Raw genomic sequence first — 17835 nt, 5'->3', positions numbered from 1 at the left:
AAAGCTGAGGAACAGGGCTAACCTTGACCTGGAAGCCCATGCAAAAAGCACCAGTGTTTTTTAATAGGTAATGAAACCAGGCATATAAAAATCTGAGTAGACAAGACCAACTTTTTCTTTGATGCTCTGGAATTGCCTAAAATATTTTCCTTTTTAATAATGGGATCCATCTTTCAGGCATTCAATACAACAAATTTTATGTTGCTAATAAACACATTTGTCTAATTAATATCTCTTGGTAAGCTTGCCTGTAATTCAGGAAACCCAAGTGTAGCCAAGATAAAAATATGCACATACTAAAAGCTCAAATTGAAGAGAAAAAAAATCAATTCAAAGTTAAATTACCCATCTTAAATTTCAGTATAAAGGCTACTAGAAATACTGAGCTCTTGAACTTCAATTAATCTCTAGCAATTAAGCCAGAAGGGAAAAAGATTCTTCAGAGTATCAGGAAGAGAGAAAAAAAAAAAGGGAAAAAAAAGGCTTCAAAGAGCTCATATCAGCTTTGGTAGGGACGTCACCATTGCTTAAATTCCCATTCATGGCTCTGTTGGGCTGATTAACTCATGCTTGTCTTAGACTCCTCTGGGTTTCTTTTTTCCAGGCATCCATGTGTGACTGCCTGCCTGTGTGTGGCACACATTTTCCAGCTTCACTTCTCAGGGATTAATCAGCAGAAGTGCTTGTCATGGTTAAATAGTTTTATTTAATTTGCACTGTGTGAAGATATTTGGGCAAAAGGGAAAAATAATCAAAATTTAATTACTTTCCCCCCCTTTATAATGAGAAACAGTTGCAGTCTTTGGAGACTCAGCTGGGAATAGAACATTACTTAGTTTTATTGTTAAATATGCAATAATAAGAAAAAATAATGATTGAAAAAATCAATAATCAATCTCTTGCAGTAGGAGAGTGACAAGCCCAGCAGAGGTAAAACAGATTTCTATCATCAACAACTCAAGTTTATAAAGATACTGAGGGGACAAGAAAACATCAACACCATGCCAGGAAACATCCAAAGGATTTTGTTACAGGTTTCTAAATTTTACTAAATGCCTCAAAGATGTCACTGCAATCAGTCATGCCAGCTATGGGAAGTATCACCTTTAGTGACTGGCCAGAGTCTCTGCCTTGCAAGTTAAAGAGTTCCAAAAACTTGATCACCTCTCCTTTCTTCTAATTTCAGGTAAAAAAATATTAATTTGTTTTCTGTGGATTCCAAGTGGAAAGAAAGGTTTCCTTAGTCCTCCTCTCCCCTTGATATCATCTTTCCTAACATATTACCTATCAGAAAAGGGTCCAAATGTTTCCAGGGAAGATGAATTAGAGAAATGCACTGATGCATGTCATATGTTTTATGATTATTCCTTTGGCATATTAAAATCAGCTTTCAAACTGCAGTAGGGAGAGGACGGCCAGGCCACTGGAACAAGAGCTTCATCTGGAGAGGACCTGCTTTTACAGCTGTGGCTTTACTCACTAAAGAAAAGACATTCCTCACTGCTAGTTGTTAACCAGCTGTAGAAGGAAACTTCACGTCACTTCCCCCTGCCCTACAAGACATCACAAGGAGGAGATTTAATGAAACACGTAGGGGCCATGGTTCAGCAAGGTGATGCTTGCCACATTCAATTACAAATCAGGTTGTCTGGAAACCCACAGACCAAAACTCCCGCTGGCACTGCCTCATACCAGCTAGCCCCAAAGAAATTTTGCAGTGATTTTGGCTAGTTCCAATAATTCTTCCTTTGTTACAGCTGATGTTTACTCTGCCAAGAACATTGTGGCAATGACTTCCAAACATGCACAGGACCATTTTGGTTACAAATTCTGCTGTAAAGGGGAAGACAGGACTTCCCTAGCCTTCCTTGATACAAGCCCATTTAAAGGGTTCCTCTCCAATGAAAAGGGGGGAATACATGCCTACCCTCACACTGCTCAATCTAATGAAGCCACAGCCTTGATAAAGCCTCTCTCAGGTGGTTACTAACCATAAAGAAATGCCTGAAAGTGAAGTTTCTCCAAAGTATTACAAAACACGGTGTTTGAAGGGAAAATCGTATTTCAATTTGAATTAAGGCACTGATGAGTGCAGGAAATTTATGTCTGCATATTAAGAAAATCACAACCCCTTTTCACCAGAATTTGTCAGTGTATTTTGCCATGAAAAACTAGTGTTAACAAGACTCTTAACAATTAATTAATTACCCAATTATTTCTTGTATCCTCTACAGTTCATTTCCTTGCATGATCAACACAATTTAATTTTTTTTCCAGAACACTCCTTTAAAAAGAGTATGGGAAACAAAAGCGGGGGGAAAAAGACAAGCCAACAATCAGAACACCCATTTGGAATTAAATCATTCAATACCCTATGCAAAAACTGCTGGAACAAGTTTTTGCCCTTTTCCATGGACAGATGTTCTCATAAAGAAGAAAATTAGAACTTGATGACAAACTCCAAGGTTTAAATGTCACTCCCTAGCACTCTGGCTCAAACAAAAATGGAAGTGGCATTAAGAGAGCAGTATGAAAACTCTGCAGACTGGTAATTTCTTCTACTTAGAAAGCAGGGTTTACACACACATTTAGCGGCACTCATCATAAAGTACACATCTGAAAGTAAAGGCTTTCTTGATTTTTAGTGCCCAGAAAGCTGTTTGCTCACTGCTAGTGAATTATTCGCTATTTTGGTCTATTCAAGAATTTCCCACTGCAGTAACAAGTTTCTAAAATCCTTAAAAAAACAAAATAAAAAATCAGACCTACCATTAGCTCCCATAGAAGGCAATCTCCAGAGCACTGTCTGAGCAAGGTCCAAACAGTGCAACCCAAGAAACACATTTTTACCTTTTTATGGATAATGCAAATAGGCACTATCAAAACATTTATAATGCGAATGTTATTTTGCCTCTTAACTGAGGGAGAGAATATCCAACCAAGAAAAGCACTCAGTGAAGTGAGGCACTGATTGTCTGGGTGCCTTTCTGAAGGTACACTTCAGTTAAAGTCAAGTCATTAGGCTCAGCAGAAGACGAAGCGGATGAAATCCAATCGAATGCATTACAGAGGTCAGACTAAATGAGCTAATGGTCCCTTCTGGTCTTAAAAAAATCTATTAATCTAATTTAATTCTCTGTTCTACTCCTCATACCAGAGTCAATTTGAACTCATTTATATGAAAAAAACACATTACAGCAGCCTTACACAACACTGTTCTGACCATGCAGTTTTAGGCTACCCAAAATCTTCATTTACTCCCCACCGAGCTCAGGAGGAGACTTGAATTATCCATAAAGAGAACTTAACATTTACAAGCAAGGCACCAGCCACAGGCACCTCTCCCAACAGAATCTTGGATGGATGTTCACCTTAAACTGTACAAATCAACCAGAAACTTGCCAGAGCACTCTCCACCTTGGCTTGGTTTTTTGGGCGATGGCATCCTTCACTCAGCCTGATACTTGCCACAGAGAAGAGCACAACGCTTTCATCAAGAAAATCTGTTCCAGTCATTCCGAGGATATTTCTCATTAATAACTTGTAACACACTCAATATTGCATCAAGAAAATACTTGGCAGTTACTGTCCAGTGCGAAAAGCAAGCACTTATGAGGAGAAGGCCAAAAATATTCACTGCTGTTAATGCTACGAAGGTACTCAATATGCTCCTATCAAGCAAATATATTTTATTATCCCTGATCCTCCTTCTCCTCCAAAATAAAAAAAAAAAAAAGGAAAAATTTCCCTAATTTCTCTTTCCCGTTTTTCTTTTCTTCTTCATGCAGTTTTCCCTCAGTATTTCCCTCCTCCTGGAGCCTCCATGCGCACATTAACATCACCAGTCATTTGTTTAATTTGGCAGTACAAGAGTGCAAAGCACCACATGAATCCAGGCTGATCAACCTTAGTGAGCCACAGCATCCTCCAAGCACGCCTTGGACAGAGGGAATAATTTAACACAGAGGAGCAGCTGAAGGCCAGTACATGGGGGCTCACAAAAGCTTTTCTTCACATGGTAGGTTGGAAAGATCTTAGGAGTGGGATAGGGACTTCATCTCTGCTGGCATGTCTATACTTGATGTTGCCTTTACTTTTTCTCTCTGCCTGCAGCTTAGACAGTCCTTCCCCTGTCTCTGTCCCAAACATCAACAGATGAAAAAGAACTTCAGTGCTGCCTAACGCCTCATCTCTCCAGTGGTTGCATTAATTTATTCCAGCTATTTGAGGGAAGCATGAATGACACCCCAGTAAGCCAGCTCAAACTGGTATAAAGGCAGCTGATTTTCCCATCTTCTGTCATGACCAGTGTATAACTTCTATACTTTTTAGCTCTGATGTTTCTTTGGTTTTTTTTCCCCCTCCCTTTTGAGTCTCAAGCAGGTGGTACTTTGTGAAAACAGACCCGAGGAGCTCCATAACATAAAACAGCCAGTTTGCCTCTTCAGTGCCAGTCTCTTCAAACTGAATCCTGTATTTCAGTGAAACTTCCCTTAAGTCTTGTTTCCTCTCAGCACATTTTAATCAAGCAAAAATCCTATTTACAGTGAAGGAATCCCGTTACAGTGAACAATCATGACATTGTTTTCTTGGACAGATCTCGTTCACCTAAACCTTTATTGTCTCCTTTGCCCTCCAATCATGAGCGCACCCTTAAAAAATAACCTTTTCAACATTAAAATGTAAGGCAGATATTGCAACTTAAATTCATACCTTAAATTCATATGGATATTCACCATTTGTTCCAGCTTACAATTTATATATTCTTTTTGGATGCTTCAGACAGAAATAAGGATGTCAAAGGGCCTCTCACTGGCAAAATGCAATTCCTTCCAGAGCAAACAGCAATCCACTGCAGACTCATTCCTGAAGCCTCTAACCCAAACTCCCACCAGCTTCAGAGAGTTTATCTGAATAAAAGCTGAGCTGAAAGTCTTCTGGGATTTTGTCCCAGAAAGTTTTTCATTATATCAACCTTTACTTTTGCACACCTGGTGGACTCCCCTGAAAGAAATCAACACTTCTTGACTTTTTCACAACTCGACTCTCTTGCTTTAGCATAGTTACTAATAACAAAATGCACTTTGAGATGGAGCGCTCTGAAGTGCCTACTACTTATTTCTTTCCTTAATCTGTGTTCCCCTTTCAGGGGCATTTCACAGCCCTTCATGCCTGGTCCCATTTCTCCCTGAACATGGAGGTCTTCAAACTAGCTACCAAGATTCTTTTTGCTCCTTCAACCTATATTCCCTTCCTATCAGTAATTGATCCAATCCAACCCTACCATAAGAGTTCAGCTGGATTTATGAGGATAATGCTGACCCTTCCATTCCTCATACATGCCTTGGGGTACTTCTTATCAGCACTGATATACCTCTGGAAAGCTGACTTGCTGCTGGATCTGAAGGATGGGGACCTGCCAAGGACAGCACTACAGCTGCCTGAAGTCAAGGGAAGGCTTTTTAAAGCTTCTCCTTAAAGATTCAGCAATTTTGTAGCTAACTCCTGAAGAGTTTCTTGCTCTTCCTTCAGCCTGAGTATGAAGGCAGAAAGAAGGGCATCCAATGCCTCCCCTAATTGCCTTGACTCTAAAGCAGAATATGGCAGGGCATCCATAACTGCTTTCTCAGTTAAAATAAAAATAGAAGAAAAATAAAGAAAACCTGGCATAGCAGCACTGCAGAGTGCTGGTGGCATTGAAGAAGTTAATTAGCAACACTGAACTAGACTTTAGGAGACGAGTCTTAATAAGTGTTGCTAAAAATACTGCACTAGTCATTTCCAGAACAAACACAATCAGCGACAGACAAGGGAGGAGAGCAATCCAGACCCGTGAGCTACCGTGGTGGAGGTATTTTCAGTGGGGAACAGGAATAAAGGCTGCTCATTTCAAAAACGCAGTAGCAAAAAACCAAATCCAGGATAACCATGTCCCAAGCCAGGCTAGTGGCTCTGCAGCCAGGCCACACCAGAACTGCAAGGAGCAGAAGGTGTTTGCCCCACACAGGGCCTCAAGGTGCACAAATATAACCTGCATGGAGAGGGCAATGCCTTGAGAAAAAGCCTGGCACATTATAATCTTGGTTTGGCCTGGGACGAAAGGAGCTGGCAGAGGCAACAGCTCAAAAATGGGACATCCAGGAGCCTCTTCTTGGGCTAAAGCTCCAATCCCATGCAGACCCCCATCACTGCACATAAGCCAGCTAAATCTGCTGGCCAAGGGATCAATGATGGACTAATCACTAAAATCATGTTTAAAAACTCAACACTCAAAGGCTGTCTCTAGTACACAATGCAGTCTCTTTCTCCTGCAAAAAGCAGCCCTGGACATTTGCTATGTGTCACCTCTTGCTCCCTGATGCTGGCAAACAGCTCTAATCCAAAGTGCTGGCACATTCACAGCTGGGTTTGGTGCTAAGTGGACTGATAAGCCATGGTTGATGTCAGCATGACTCAGTGGTCTCGAACTCAATGAAATAACAATTAATCACTATTGAGGCTGATTCCTCACGTTGAGAAGCTCACTGCAGAAGAGGAAAAGCCACCATCCTTCACTGGCAGTTAATGCTTTTTTTCCTATGCAATCACCCCCCTATCTGCATCCCATGCTTGCTGCCAGAATCAGCTAGCTCAGCTTTTCAGACACGTTCTTGGCAAGGTCCTTTCCCCCTCATGGTGTCTGACAGGATTATGAAGTGCCGAAGCCTCAGGCCTCCTTTTGTTTTGAAGCTTGAAAGTGAAGTTTTAGTTTAATCATTTTGTCTCTTCCTGCCCTTCCCCTGCTTCAACCATCCTGGCTGCCCACCAGCCCAGTCCCCAAGCACTCCCATGGGAACAGGACCCCAGCCCATGGATATGGGCAATGGCAACAATTGAACTCATATGAGGATACAGCAGTACCCCAGTTTAGCTCATGGATGGGTTAGTTCTGCTGTTCCATTTTCTCAGAGTGGTTTAAACAGGTGACTCAAAGCAGGAGCAGTAAATTGAGGAAGAGGGAGGCTGCTCCAACTCTGTTAAAGTGATCTGCTCTTCTATGGTAGTTTTATTTATGAAAGAGGAGCAACCACAAATTTATTCGCACTGAAGAGACACTGAAGTTCATCCCACTGTGCTAACCAAACAGTATTAATATTTATGACATGCTCTGCAAAGGCGGAATTTTGAAGCTGAGGAATACTGCACTTTTTAAGGGTTTTTTGTGAAAAGGTACACAAAAGAGCTCAAACTCCAGCTTTCCAGGCAGAAAGCAGAAACCCTTAATTTCAGAAGTCTAGTGTGGTATGATGCTTTTTTATCATTTTCTACTCAAACACTGCTTTACAAAGAGGGCAAATTTAAAACAAGATAAAAATTAGAAGACAGACCAGGTCTTAAAATGGAGTATGAAAGCAATACTGTACTCCTGTCCCTTTGAACTAAAGGTACTGTCTGCCCAACAAATGTAGGCTGAAAGGCCTGCTTTGTTGTAAAAGATGTTCTGCTTTTTTCACCTCCAAACTCGGACATCCCTTTCTGCCCGAGACAGCAAAAAGGGACTGAAATATTCATTGCCTAAATGGAACATGAATATGTGGGCAGATATTGGTGGGTAAAAGGCAGGGCTCCAGTCAAAATACACGTTTAGCAGAAGCTCCTGAAAGCAAGAGCTTATCTCTCTGAAAGCCTCCAGCAACACTGTGCAACCAGCAGCTGTCACTGTAAGCAACGAGCAGGAACAGGAGTGAGAGAGGCAGGGATGCTCCTACATGGGAGGAAAGCAACTGGAAAGCAAAAACACAGGAGAAGCAGCAATTAAAAACTCAGCAGCTTCCTAAAAATGGCCTTTGTCCACCAGGAGAGCTGCTCATCAGAAGGGCTCAGCCGGCCTTTTAAAATGCAGCCTGGATTCAACTTCAGAGATAGCAAACGTGGCTTATCACAAGGGGTTCTGGAAGTGATAGCAGTTCACATCCTGCGCACAAGTGGGATTTAGGATCCTGCAGCCCTTTTGGTGCGTTCCTGGACAAGGAAGCTGGGCGTCGGAGGTGAGCAGCGCAGGAAGCAGCTCCCAGCTACCTGTGAGCACGTGGCAGCCTTGAAATGTTCAGGTTCCTCTGCCCACTGCCCACATTACTCAGCTGTCACAGGAAAGGCCTCGGATTTATGATGTGAAAATTACATTTTAACGAGGTGTCATATGTGTTTAAAGTCCTTATTCATCACCATACTGCCACATCTTTTACCCAAGACACAAATACACTTAATTAGCATATTATAAGGACAGACGGTTCACCTTATCTGCATTGTGAAACTGCTTCAGGAAGAAGAAGCACAAAACAACCCAAACATTCTGACTGAATAAAATACTTGCAATCACACGTCAAGAGAGCATCCCACAATACTTGACAAAATGTGTAAGATAAAAGTTTGACATGCACCCTCGGGGATTCTTAAAATACCAGAGATACCCATGTAATTTCTGTATCACATCTGATAACCAGAATGGCAGTCCACAGTGCTAATATGAAATGTGCAGAAGACACTTAAACACATTTAGGCTTTATTAGAAGTCCTACAGATCATATCAGCATCTTCCTTATGTACTGGGCATATTTGTTTATTAACTTCATACATCCATGGAACAGCCCATATGATAATGCTTGGATCTCCTGGACAAAATTTAAAATATCTTCTTGAAAATAGGAGGTCTGTGTGTCCCATGTCACTGGGAATGGCTACCAGGACATCCAAGGCCAAAATATGCATAAAGAGATCTTTAACTTGGTTCAAGTTCTTCCCTGGACTTCTCTACTATGGGGCATGCTCCAGTCCCCACCTAAGTACCCAAATGCTCAGCCAGCATATCCTGAGCCCTGGCAAGAGCTGCCAGCACTGGGGCACCTAATGAATTTAAAAGACAGAACTTGTGGTCTCTGTGATGCCCAGGAACCCCTGGCTGGTGTCCAGGCAAGAGCAGTGCCTGCTCAGGGAGGTGCTGAGGCACAGAACCAGGAGATGTGTGCCTGCATGCAGCACAGCACTGGGAAGCAGGATGGGAGCACTTCACCTTTTTGGAGAGGAAGACTTGTTGATATTTTCTTGGGTTTATTTGCACAGAATGTATCATAAGTGAGTGATGATTAAAACAGGTAACTCTGGTGAATATCAACTGATTAGGTTGCAGAAAATTTTCAGCCTGTCACTACAGCCTTCTGTTTCCCTCTCTGCATATGTCTAGTAGGACACATAAAAAAATAACCTGAATATTGTTCTGGGTTTAACTTCTTGAAGAATGAGAAGAGATGCAGAGCTATCCTTACTAACACTTCAAATTCACAAACTCAATAGAAGCTACAAAGAAATAACCCAAAACCTCGGGAGCATTTATGAAGAAGCATCCTCCAAAAAGCTCATTTTAAGGCCAAACAGCTCAAAGAAAATACACTTCAAAGGCTTTTGGTATCTTCAAGTTCACTTCTTGAGGGCAGACATTAATGATAGGTTTCTTGGGACTTGCAGGCATTGAGGAGGGTTTGCTGTCAAAACCACTTTTGGGATAAATGAAAACAACCCCAGACGGAAGGGGGGGACAAAAAGAGTGGGGTAAAACCTTAAAATGCAGCTTTTCTCATTTCTGAGAAAAATGAGTAGTTGGGTTTAATTCCATCAAGAGCCTTGAATTGCTTCAAGATCAGCTAAACTCAGCTTTTAGCACTTCAAAATATTTTGTTTTCTCCAGTAACTTCAACTGCTGCAGAAGTTGAGAAACTCCAGGATTTGACATTCACTCTCTCCAAGGAGTAAAAGCCCATTTTTTTAAATAGTGAGAGAGGCTCTGCAACACTGAAGGTCTCAAGTATGTTCCAAACCTACATGCACAGATCTTTAATTAAAAATCACAGAAAATGCTTAGACACTGTGAACAGCAAGAGGATGCGAGCCCCGCCTTTCCTATAAATGAAGCAACCCCTGCCAGCTCCCAGCTTCTCAGAACAGTTTGGGAAAAGACTGAAAATGCTTGATTCTAGGAGAATTGCAGCCCCCAAAACCTGTATTTTATTTTAGATATTCCTGAAATGTATGATGCAAGTGATTTCCAATGGGCTACTGGCTATTTAAGTAGTTAAGTATTTCACTTTTCTTGTTATGATCAATTTTTGGTTTTAAGAGCTCTTCTAAAACTTCACCCTTAATTGTTTTTTAACAACCCATATGTTCAACCCATCAATTTTACAATCCTTCTTTTATTTTCTAATTAAGCTGATATTGTTTACAAATTTTGCTACTCAAATTGTAACACCATGGAAAAAATGCCTGCATTGAATATGGCTCTAATAAAAAGAAACACTGGTGATTTTTGAAGAGAAGAAAGACACATGCCCACAGTCCACTCCACTAAAAAACCTCTAAAAAGAAACCAAATTAAAATATCCTGGTTCTTAACTGCTTTCCCAGGGTTGTATCAGCTCCAGTTCTTCCTCTTTGGTGGAGGAGCTGGGTTTATACCAACCAGATATTTAGTGTTACATGTAAAGCAATGCAGCATGAAATTTGGTGCTATCCCAAAAATGGGTTGCACTGAACTTGGAAGAGAAAGCACCAAGCAGACCTGGTCTCCTTCCTCCTCTCTGCAAAAAAGCCTGATGTCAAGCAACTATTTGCTCACCTGCTCAACTCAAAATCAGTGCTTCTATCTCACTGATTCATCAAAAAATTGTTCCCACTAATCAGGCTATGTGGGTAATGGAGCAGTAAATTCCCTTAGTGAAGTTTTTTCTCTTCTCTTTGAAATGTCTTGGCCCATTCAAATTTTCTCATCAAAAAATTCAGTTGCTGTCAGAGCAGACCTCTCAAAAGTCCTCTAAACTTGTAAAATAGTGAGGTAATGGGATTCTTATGCAGTTTTGCCAGAAAGGAAATCCTGATAATTCTCAGAGAAGAAAACCGCAGGTAAAATTCAGCCTTTTATCCATATTACAAAGCTTTGTAAAAAATTTGCATGCAGGGAATGTCAGAGAAGGCTCACCAGATTCCCCAATACCAGATTAACTCTCTCATGCCCACCGTTCAAAGCTAAGAACTGCTTCACCTTCCTATCTGAGGCACTAGGGGATTCTAAATTCTTATCTAAACCAGAGTGACACAAAGATAAACCAAATCCTCATAGATAAACCAACACTTCACACACTTTCAGCCCCCTGCAAGATTTTCACCTACTCTCCCATTTCACCATCTTACATGCGAAAAAAGGGAGAACAATTTCCTTTTTTCCCTATTTTAGGTTTTTCACTGATTAAAGCTTTTTTTTTTTTTTTTATTAAGGATGCTATTACTGACAATGGTCACCACATGAACAAGCACCAGCAAAGAGTCCGTTATAATACCTGGAAATAATTCACCAAAAATGAGAGAAACTCTGTGAAATGGAAGGGGTGCAATTGATTTCTACTCCTTGGGAATAAGCAATAACTCACAAATTGCTCTGCCTCACTCCACCGCCCAGAAAGTACATGCTTGTCATTAAGTCAGGAGAAGGAGAATTACTACTTTATTTTTTACTCATTTGAGATCTTGCAGAGGTCAACGTCATTGAAAATATCTCTACTCCTTAACAGTCACTCAGTTCTTGTTCATCTGCTTCTTCAAGTTTTTCTTTTCCCCTTCATTACATTTTTATAAAAAAATCACAATTTCACTGCCAGTTTACTACTTTTATTGCAGCCCTCCCCAGATTTTCATACTCATAATTTCTTTCAGCATCTCTTCATCCACTTTCATTTTATATGGGTAACAGGCTGCATACAGGAAAAGAAAATCTCATCAACAGAAACTTTTTCACTTCTCTTTTGCAATCTAAAGCCCTGAATTCACTCATCCACTTTCAAGTTTCTTACTTACAAAAGGAAATATTTCAGAAAAAGCCATGTTATTAGTTGAATACTTTACTGTCCAAATTATATTAATTCTGCCTTTCCAGCCTTTCAAAGTACACAGTCAACCACAAGAAATACCTGATACTATGATTTCATCAGTACAGTAACAACCACTTAAAACCACTCAGCAAATCCTGTTCGGAAACTCTTGCAAATCATACAAGTTTGACCACAATGCAGGCTAAGTCCAGTTATTAGTAAAGTGGCAACTTTATAAATGCAAAATGATGATGGAGTTCCCTTATGTATAAGGGACTATACCTAAAGTAACTACCAGCACATTTCTAACAGGAAAAAGATGGAAAAGCTGGGAAAACTCTGGGGGCCAGATGATCCGCTAAGATCATAGTACAGTAAGTCACAGTAAGTCATTAAATGCTTTAAAAAAGAAAGAGAAACTTTACAGAAAATAAAGCAAGAATTTAGAGGATTTTGTTGATTCTCCTCCTGACTCCAGACACATGCTCGTGGGTGTACACTCACATATTCAATTAGTCTCAACTTCTCTAAAAAGACAAAACTCCCCCAGCTTAATGAAACAAAGTAATTTAAACTGGCAGGCAGTTTTCCTCCAGCTGTTTGCAACAACATCATCTTCTACGCTTCGTTTTGTCAGAATTCCTGCAGAAGGGAAAATTATCTGATCATGTACAAAAGAAATTCGATTCAGAAGAAAAGACAGCTACCCCTGTGAACAAAAGCATGGGCATTTGGAAACTCTTTCAGGCTACTATGGGTAGATACTCCTTCATTCATTTCATTTTAACTAAGACCAAAAAAAAAAATCTGCACATATTAATGTCTTAATAATCATTATACATCTGTGGTGGGGCTTATTTGCAGAAATTCAGCCAGATCAGTAAGACAGGAGTGTATTTCAATTTTCACAAAAATAAATATTTAAAAGAAAAAAAAAAAACCAGAAAGATTTTTGGTTTGGTATTAAACCCCTTACCTGCTCTGCTGTCCAGCGGGCCAAAATCCAAGGAGTATTTTACAACATGATAGTTGTTCCATACATAGAGGAGGTTGTCCCGGGGATTATAATCCACAGCAGCAATGTACTGGTAGGAGTTTGGAAATGGCACATCCACCATGCTATCCTTGCTTTGGTCAGTGTTATATATGTAGTCTATTTTATTCCCTGTGGCTTCATTGTCGTCATCTTCGTACACAGACTTCACCACATATAAAATCCCACAGATCATGAAGGCATTGGAAGCTGACCTCTTGTCATAGGCAGTATCCCACGTCCCTTCGATCCTTAACGTGTAAGGGTTCAACTGGCTAATGACAATTTTGCCATTATTCTGTTCTGTTGCATAGATTACCCAGAGCCCGTTCTCGTCCACGGCCAGGTCTATGTCGGACTTGCCCCCCCAGCGGTAGGGAGAGGTGTCGTGGTAGTTGGCATTGGCGATGATTGCCTCCCCGCTCTTTATCCTGGTCCGCAGGTCGAACTTGACGATGTTCCTGGTCCGCTCCTTGTTGAAGAACAAAGCCCCATCGTACACCACGAACCCTGTGCCGTCAACTCGGTGCGGGAGCTTATAGGTGGTGGTCGGCCTGCCGGCAATGAAGTCGTCCTTGGAGGAGTATTCCGTCAGTGTGTCTGTCCGGTACGGCGTCCAGGGCATGTAGTAGATCTTGTCAGAAGCCTGCAGAGGGTCCTTGCACCAGGCGCCCGACTGGTGGTCAGACTCAAATAAGTGTTCGCTCTGGTAAACTCCCTTCAGCAGTCCAGGGCAAAGAAAAACTGTCGTAGGGGAAAAGAATTTGAAAGAAAAACAAAAGTTAATGACAGTTCAGGGGTGGCTGGCCCAAGCACCTCAACAGCTTCTAGTCCTGGAGCAGAGGACACTCGTGATGAGAGGAAACCCAAGAGCAATGTCTTGGAGCTGGAGACTACCCTTCCTGCCCACCATATCTCTGGAACAAAATCTGCTCCATCAAACTGGGTTTTTTTCCCCCCCAGCCTTTTCTATCAGCTGTGGCTCGTTTTCTTATTGCTTTTCAAATCTATTTTTACAGGTATACTTACTTGGACCACTCGCTTTTGTAAACTCTGAAATGAATATGTGCCCCCAAAGGATTTCTGGGTTTGTGTTTCCAAATTATATTCTGCAGTGAATCTGTACCTACTAGGTGAAGGGCTAAACTCCGAGGGAATTGATCCACATATTTATTTGAACAGCCCACAGAAGAGTGGCCTAGAAATGGAAATAAGAGAAAGAAATTCCCATCCTTACAGCCCAAGTGATATTAAATATTTAAAGGATACCAATAGCAAAGCAGAGGTGAATCCCTTAGCAACTCAGAGGAGCATTTAAAGCAAAGGGAGTGTGGGGGGGAACACCCATCTGGAGTATAACTAGGAATGAGACTTTCCAAGCTGCTACAGGACACATGAAACATGCAGTCCACACAATTAAAAACGAATGACATATGGATGCTGAAAGGAAAAGACAAGGAAGAAAGGAAGAAAGGAAAGAAGGAAGGAAAGGAATAAAGTTTGCTGGAGAGGAACCCAATGTCTAGATTTTAATCAGTTAAAAAATGTCCTGTTAAATACAGTAGTAATTCAAACTTAAAACATATACCTTCTATTGTTACATGAGAGGAGCACAGAGGAGCAGTTTGACTAACTGGGATGCTTTGCTGCTCAGACTTCGGGAGGGGGGGCTGTCAGGGGCCAGGGCACACCCAAGACCTGGGAAGAGGCTCAGCCACTGCCCGGCTGACCTCAGGCCCACGGGAACACCACCGGCCAGGGGCCAGCCGGCTGGATGGGGAGGCAAGAGAAGGGATGCTGTGGAGCAAATCTGGCCCTGGCCATCCCCACCAGCACCCTCCTGGCCTGGAGGCGCTGCACACCCTTCAGGGGGAGAATACTGGTTGGTTATTTGGAACGCTGATCTCCGCACAGTGACCGTGACGATGGGGTGGGCGGCAGGGAGGCATGAAGAAGTATCCCACCGCGCGCTTCCGGCAGCACGGGGCTGGCAGGATGGGATCCCACATTCACACTTCCTGCTCGGAGCATAATTGATTATTTTTTGAAAGTGCAGAAATTGGTAATGTTGTCTGGAGAGCAAGACAGGAGGAAAATCAGATTTAATAACCAGTATAAAATTATATCGATCCAATAGAGTCTAAGTAACCACGCAGAGTTGCTGAAAAAGGGGTGCCATTTCCAAGAGGCTTTTATGCCATAATTAGATATACTTATGCACATACATATGTATGCACACCTTCCAAATTCTTTGGGGCAGGAAAATGAGTTCTCTAAGCCTTTGAATATAAATTTAATGGAGGAAGAAAAAAAGGTGGCACCGCTTAAAAACTTTTCAGCAAACGTGAGTTATCTGGTGAAGTTGAGCAGCAGAGATACTAAATAAACTTCAACAAAAAGGTAGTGAGAATTAATGACAAAGTATTTCAACTAAAACGTTAAACTGTTAAATAACTTAGCCTATACATAAGTAATATATATATAATTTGAAAGGTATTTAATTACCTTTTTGTTCCACTTCTATTGTAGAGAGAGAGGTAAAGAGAGAAAGGAGAAAAGAGAATAGATTAATGGTACTGTATTGGCCAGGTACTTTTCTTTACCTCTTTCATAAGAAAAGGAAGATTTATTAATTTACTTTGGTATGTGAACATTTAGATATATATATATATATATATAAACCTTTCCTCTGATATATACATTGGATAATATGCAGACAAGCTGAACAAAATACAGATAAATTTTAACTTGAGAAAAATCTGGCAGAAGAAAAAAAAGCCCAACACTTGGGATGTAATGAGCCCCCTGGACTCTACCTTGTCAGCATCAACCTTGGACTAGTTTCATAGAGCAAAATGAAATATCCATTAAGTGAAATATGACTGATACAGCTTTAAGTACAGAATAAAAATTCCAGGGAGAAACTTTATATAATACACATCTTCATACGTTTTGCCAAAATCCTGTAAAACAGAGATCCCTATCTAAAATAGGAAAATATTAACTTATGACGTGGGGAAAAAAAAAAACAACTTAGGAGAGTCAAATGAAGCATGTCCGTGGATGCTCGTAGAGTCCTGTCCTTTGTCTTGGAGAAACAGACTTTAGTAAGAGTTGGAAAAAAGCACTGAAAACATTGTAGCACATATAAGTAAGATCCCAAAGATTCACAGTGTTAACAAAAATATGTAAGCACTATTTTCAAAGCCCAACCCCAGAACTTGCTGGATATTTTAGTGTGAATTATTCACTGTGCATCATAATGCTGCTGAAGAGACTGGACAAAGCCCCTTTCAGATGGAATAAATAAATGAAGTGCACTAATTAATTCCTGACTACTCAGTACTAGTTTCTATACCTAACAACCTCCTGCAAGAAAGTTTGGGGGTCCTCATCCAAAAGCCTCCTGCAGTTGTGGCACAGGCCCTGGCTTCTTCCAGCTTGGAGGGGACCGGACCCAGCAGCCTCCGCACCCCAGCCCTGCGGTTTGCTGGTTCCATGGGGCCTCTTCCCTGAAGGTGTAAGAGAAGACAGGCCCCATGAAATAACAGAGGGAGAACTGAGAACTTGCCAGCAAACCAGGATGGCTTTGACAGCTGAGAGATCTCTGTTTGGAGAAGTGAGACAGGAATGCAAAGGTGTGCACACATGCTTTGGTTTTGTTGCCCAGAGTTCACTCCAGTCCCTTCCAGGCCGAGACACCTGCCAAGTGTCCTCTGGTGCTGGCATTGCAGAACTCTTTGCATTCAAAAGTCTTGTTCATTTGGATGGGAAATTGCAGGCTTGGAGGGAGAACAATTTCAGGGCAGGGCTGCAAATGCTCTGGCTAGACATGTGGATCTACACGTCCCTGTCCAGAGAGGCATACAGCTGGAGCCAACTGCAGCTCCCACAACGAGTGTTTCCAAACTCCAACAGCCTTTTTTACCTGGGCTTTGATTCAGGCTTCTTTCTACCTCATAACAGGTTAAGGTTAAAGGCAAATGTTTCCAACATGTGGCTGTCAGGGCTCTAGGGAGCAGAGACAATGCATTTGAGTGCAGTCTGGTTTTGCAAGGGAGGGAGTCAGCAAGATTAAAAGGCTCCAGACACAGCAGTCAGAGAAACCCACACACCACTTGTTCTCCCCATCCTGGGCTGTGGTTGGTCACAGTTAAGTAAGGTATTCAGAAAAGCATTAAATGTCCCTGGCAAAAGCAAGAAGGCAATGTGACAGATCCCCAAATGTGTGGCTTCACACTGATTCTCCTGGCTGATGGAATACAGTACCTCTGGCAGCACAGAAGGCAGTAATTTACATTTCCAAAAGTGAAAAAGCTTTTGTAATGCATTCAAACAACAGCATGATATTGTAAAGCAGGGAGAGAGAAGCTTCTAGAGGAGATAATATATTTGTGACCAGCTGATCTGAGTGACCTGAAGCGTTGATTACCCTTATCCTGAATAGCTCATATGTGTTATTAACACTCAGTGCTGTATCCAGCTCTCTTATAATTCCAAACATGGATGGGTTTTCGTGACCTTCTGAACAGTGCTTCCATTGTGTGTGTCACAAACACCTATTTTCCCTCTGCTAATTTAAGACTTAATGCTTTTGAATTCCAATAATTATTCAGGTTACATTGGGGTAACATATTCTTCAGACAGGTTCCATGAGAAGCTTGGAGGATTTAGATCATTGGACAATATTAAAAGAAAGGGTCCAGTTAGAGTCTGATTATCCCTTCAGTTACACAACACACCACTGCAAAACTGTCTTCATAAAGTACTGGTAGAATTATTTTTAATTTTTCCCAGTTACAAACAATTTTACGTCTCTGTAATGCCTGTACCAGTCTACAGAATTTAAGTACTGATGACAGCACAGGGTGTACCTTACCTACACAGATCTACAGAAAAAAACCAGGC

General features: G+C 41.4%; 1 protein-coding gene across 1 annotated transcript in view; it reads right to left on the bottom strand.

Annotated features, from left to right (window-relative positions):
* Positions 1 to 17835, bottom strand: part of ADGRL3 (adhesion G protein-coupled receptor L3) — a 482184-nt gene that overhangs the window by 150163 nt on the left and 314186 nt on the right. Inside the window, 2 exon segments of the mRNA XM_031066355.1 lie at positions 12871 to 13671; positions 15433 to 15447. Of these exon segments, the coding sequence (XP_030922215.1) occupies positions 12871 to 13671; positions 15433 to 15447 (816 nt within the window).

This window comes from Geospiza fortis, unplaced genomic scaffold (genome assembly GCF_000277835.1).
Source record: "Geospiza fortis unplaced genomic scaffold, GeoFor_1.0 scaffold11, whole genome shotgun sequence".
NCBI lineage: Eukaryota > Metazoa > Chordata > Aves > Passeriformes > Thraupidae > Geospiza > Geospiza fortis.
The sequence above is the reverse complement of the archived record's forward strand: the minus strand, read 5'-3'. Positions and strand labels throughout refer to the sequence as shown.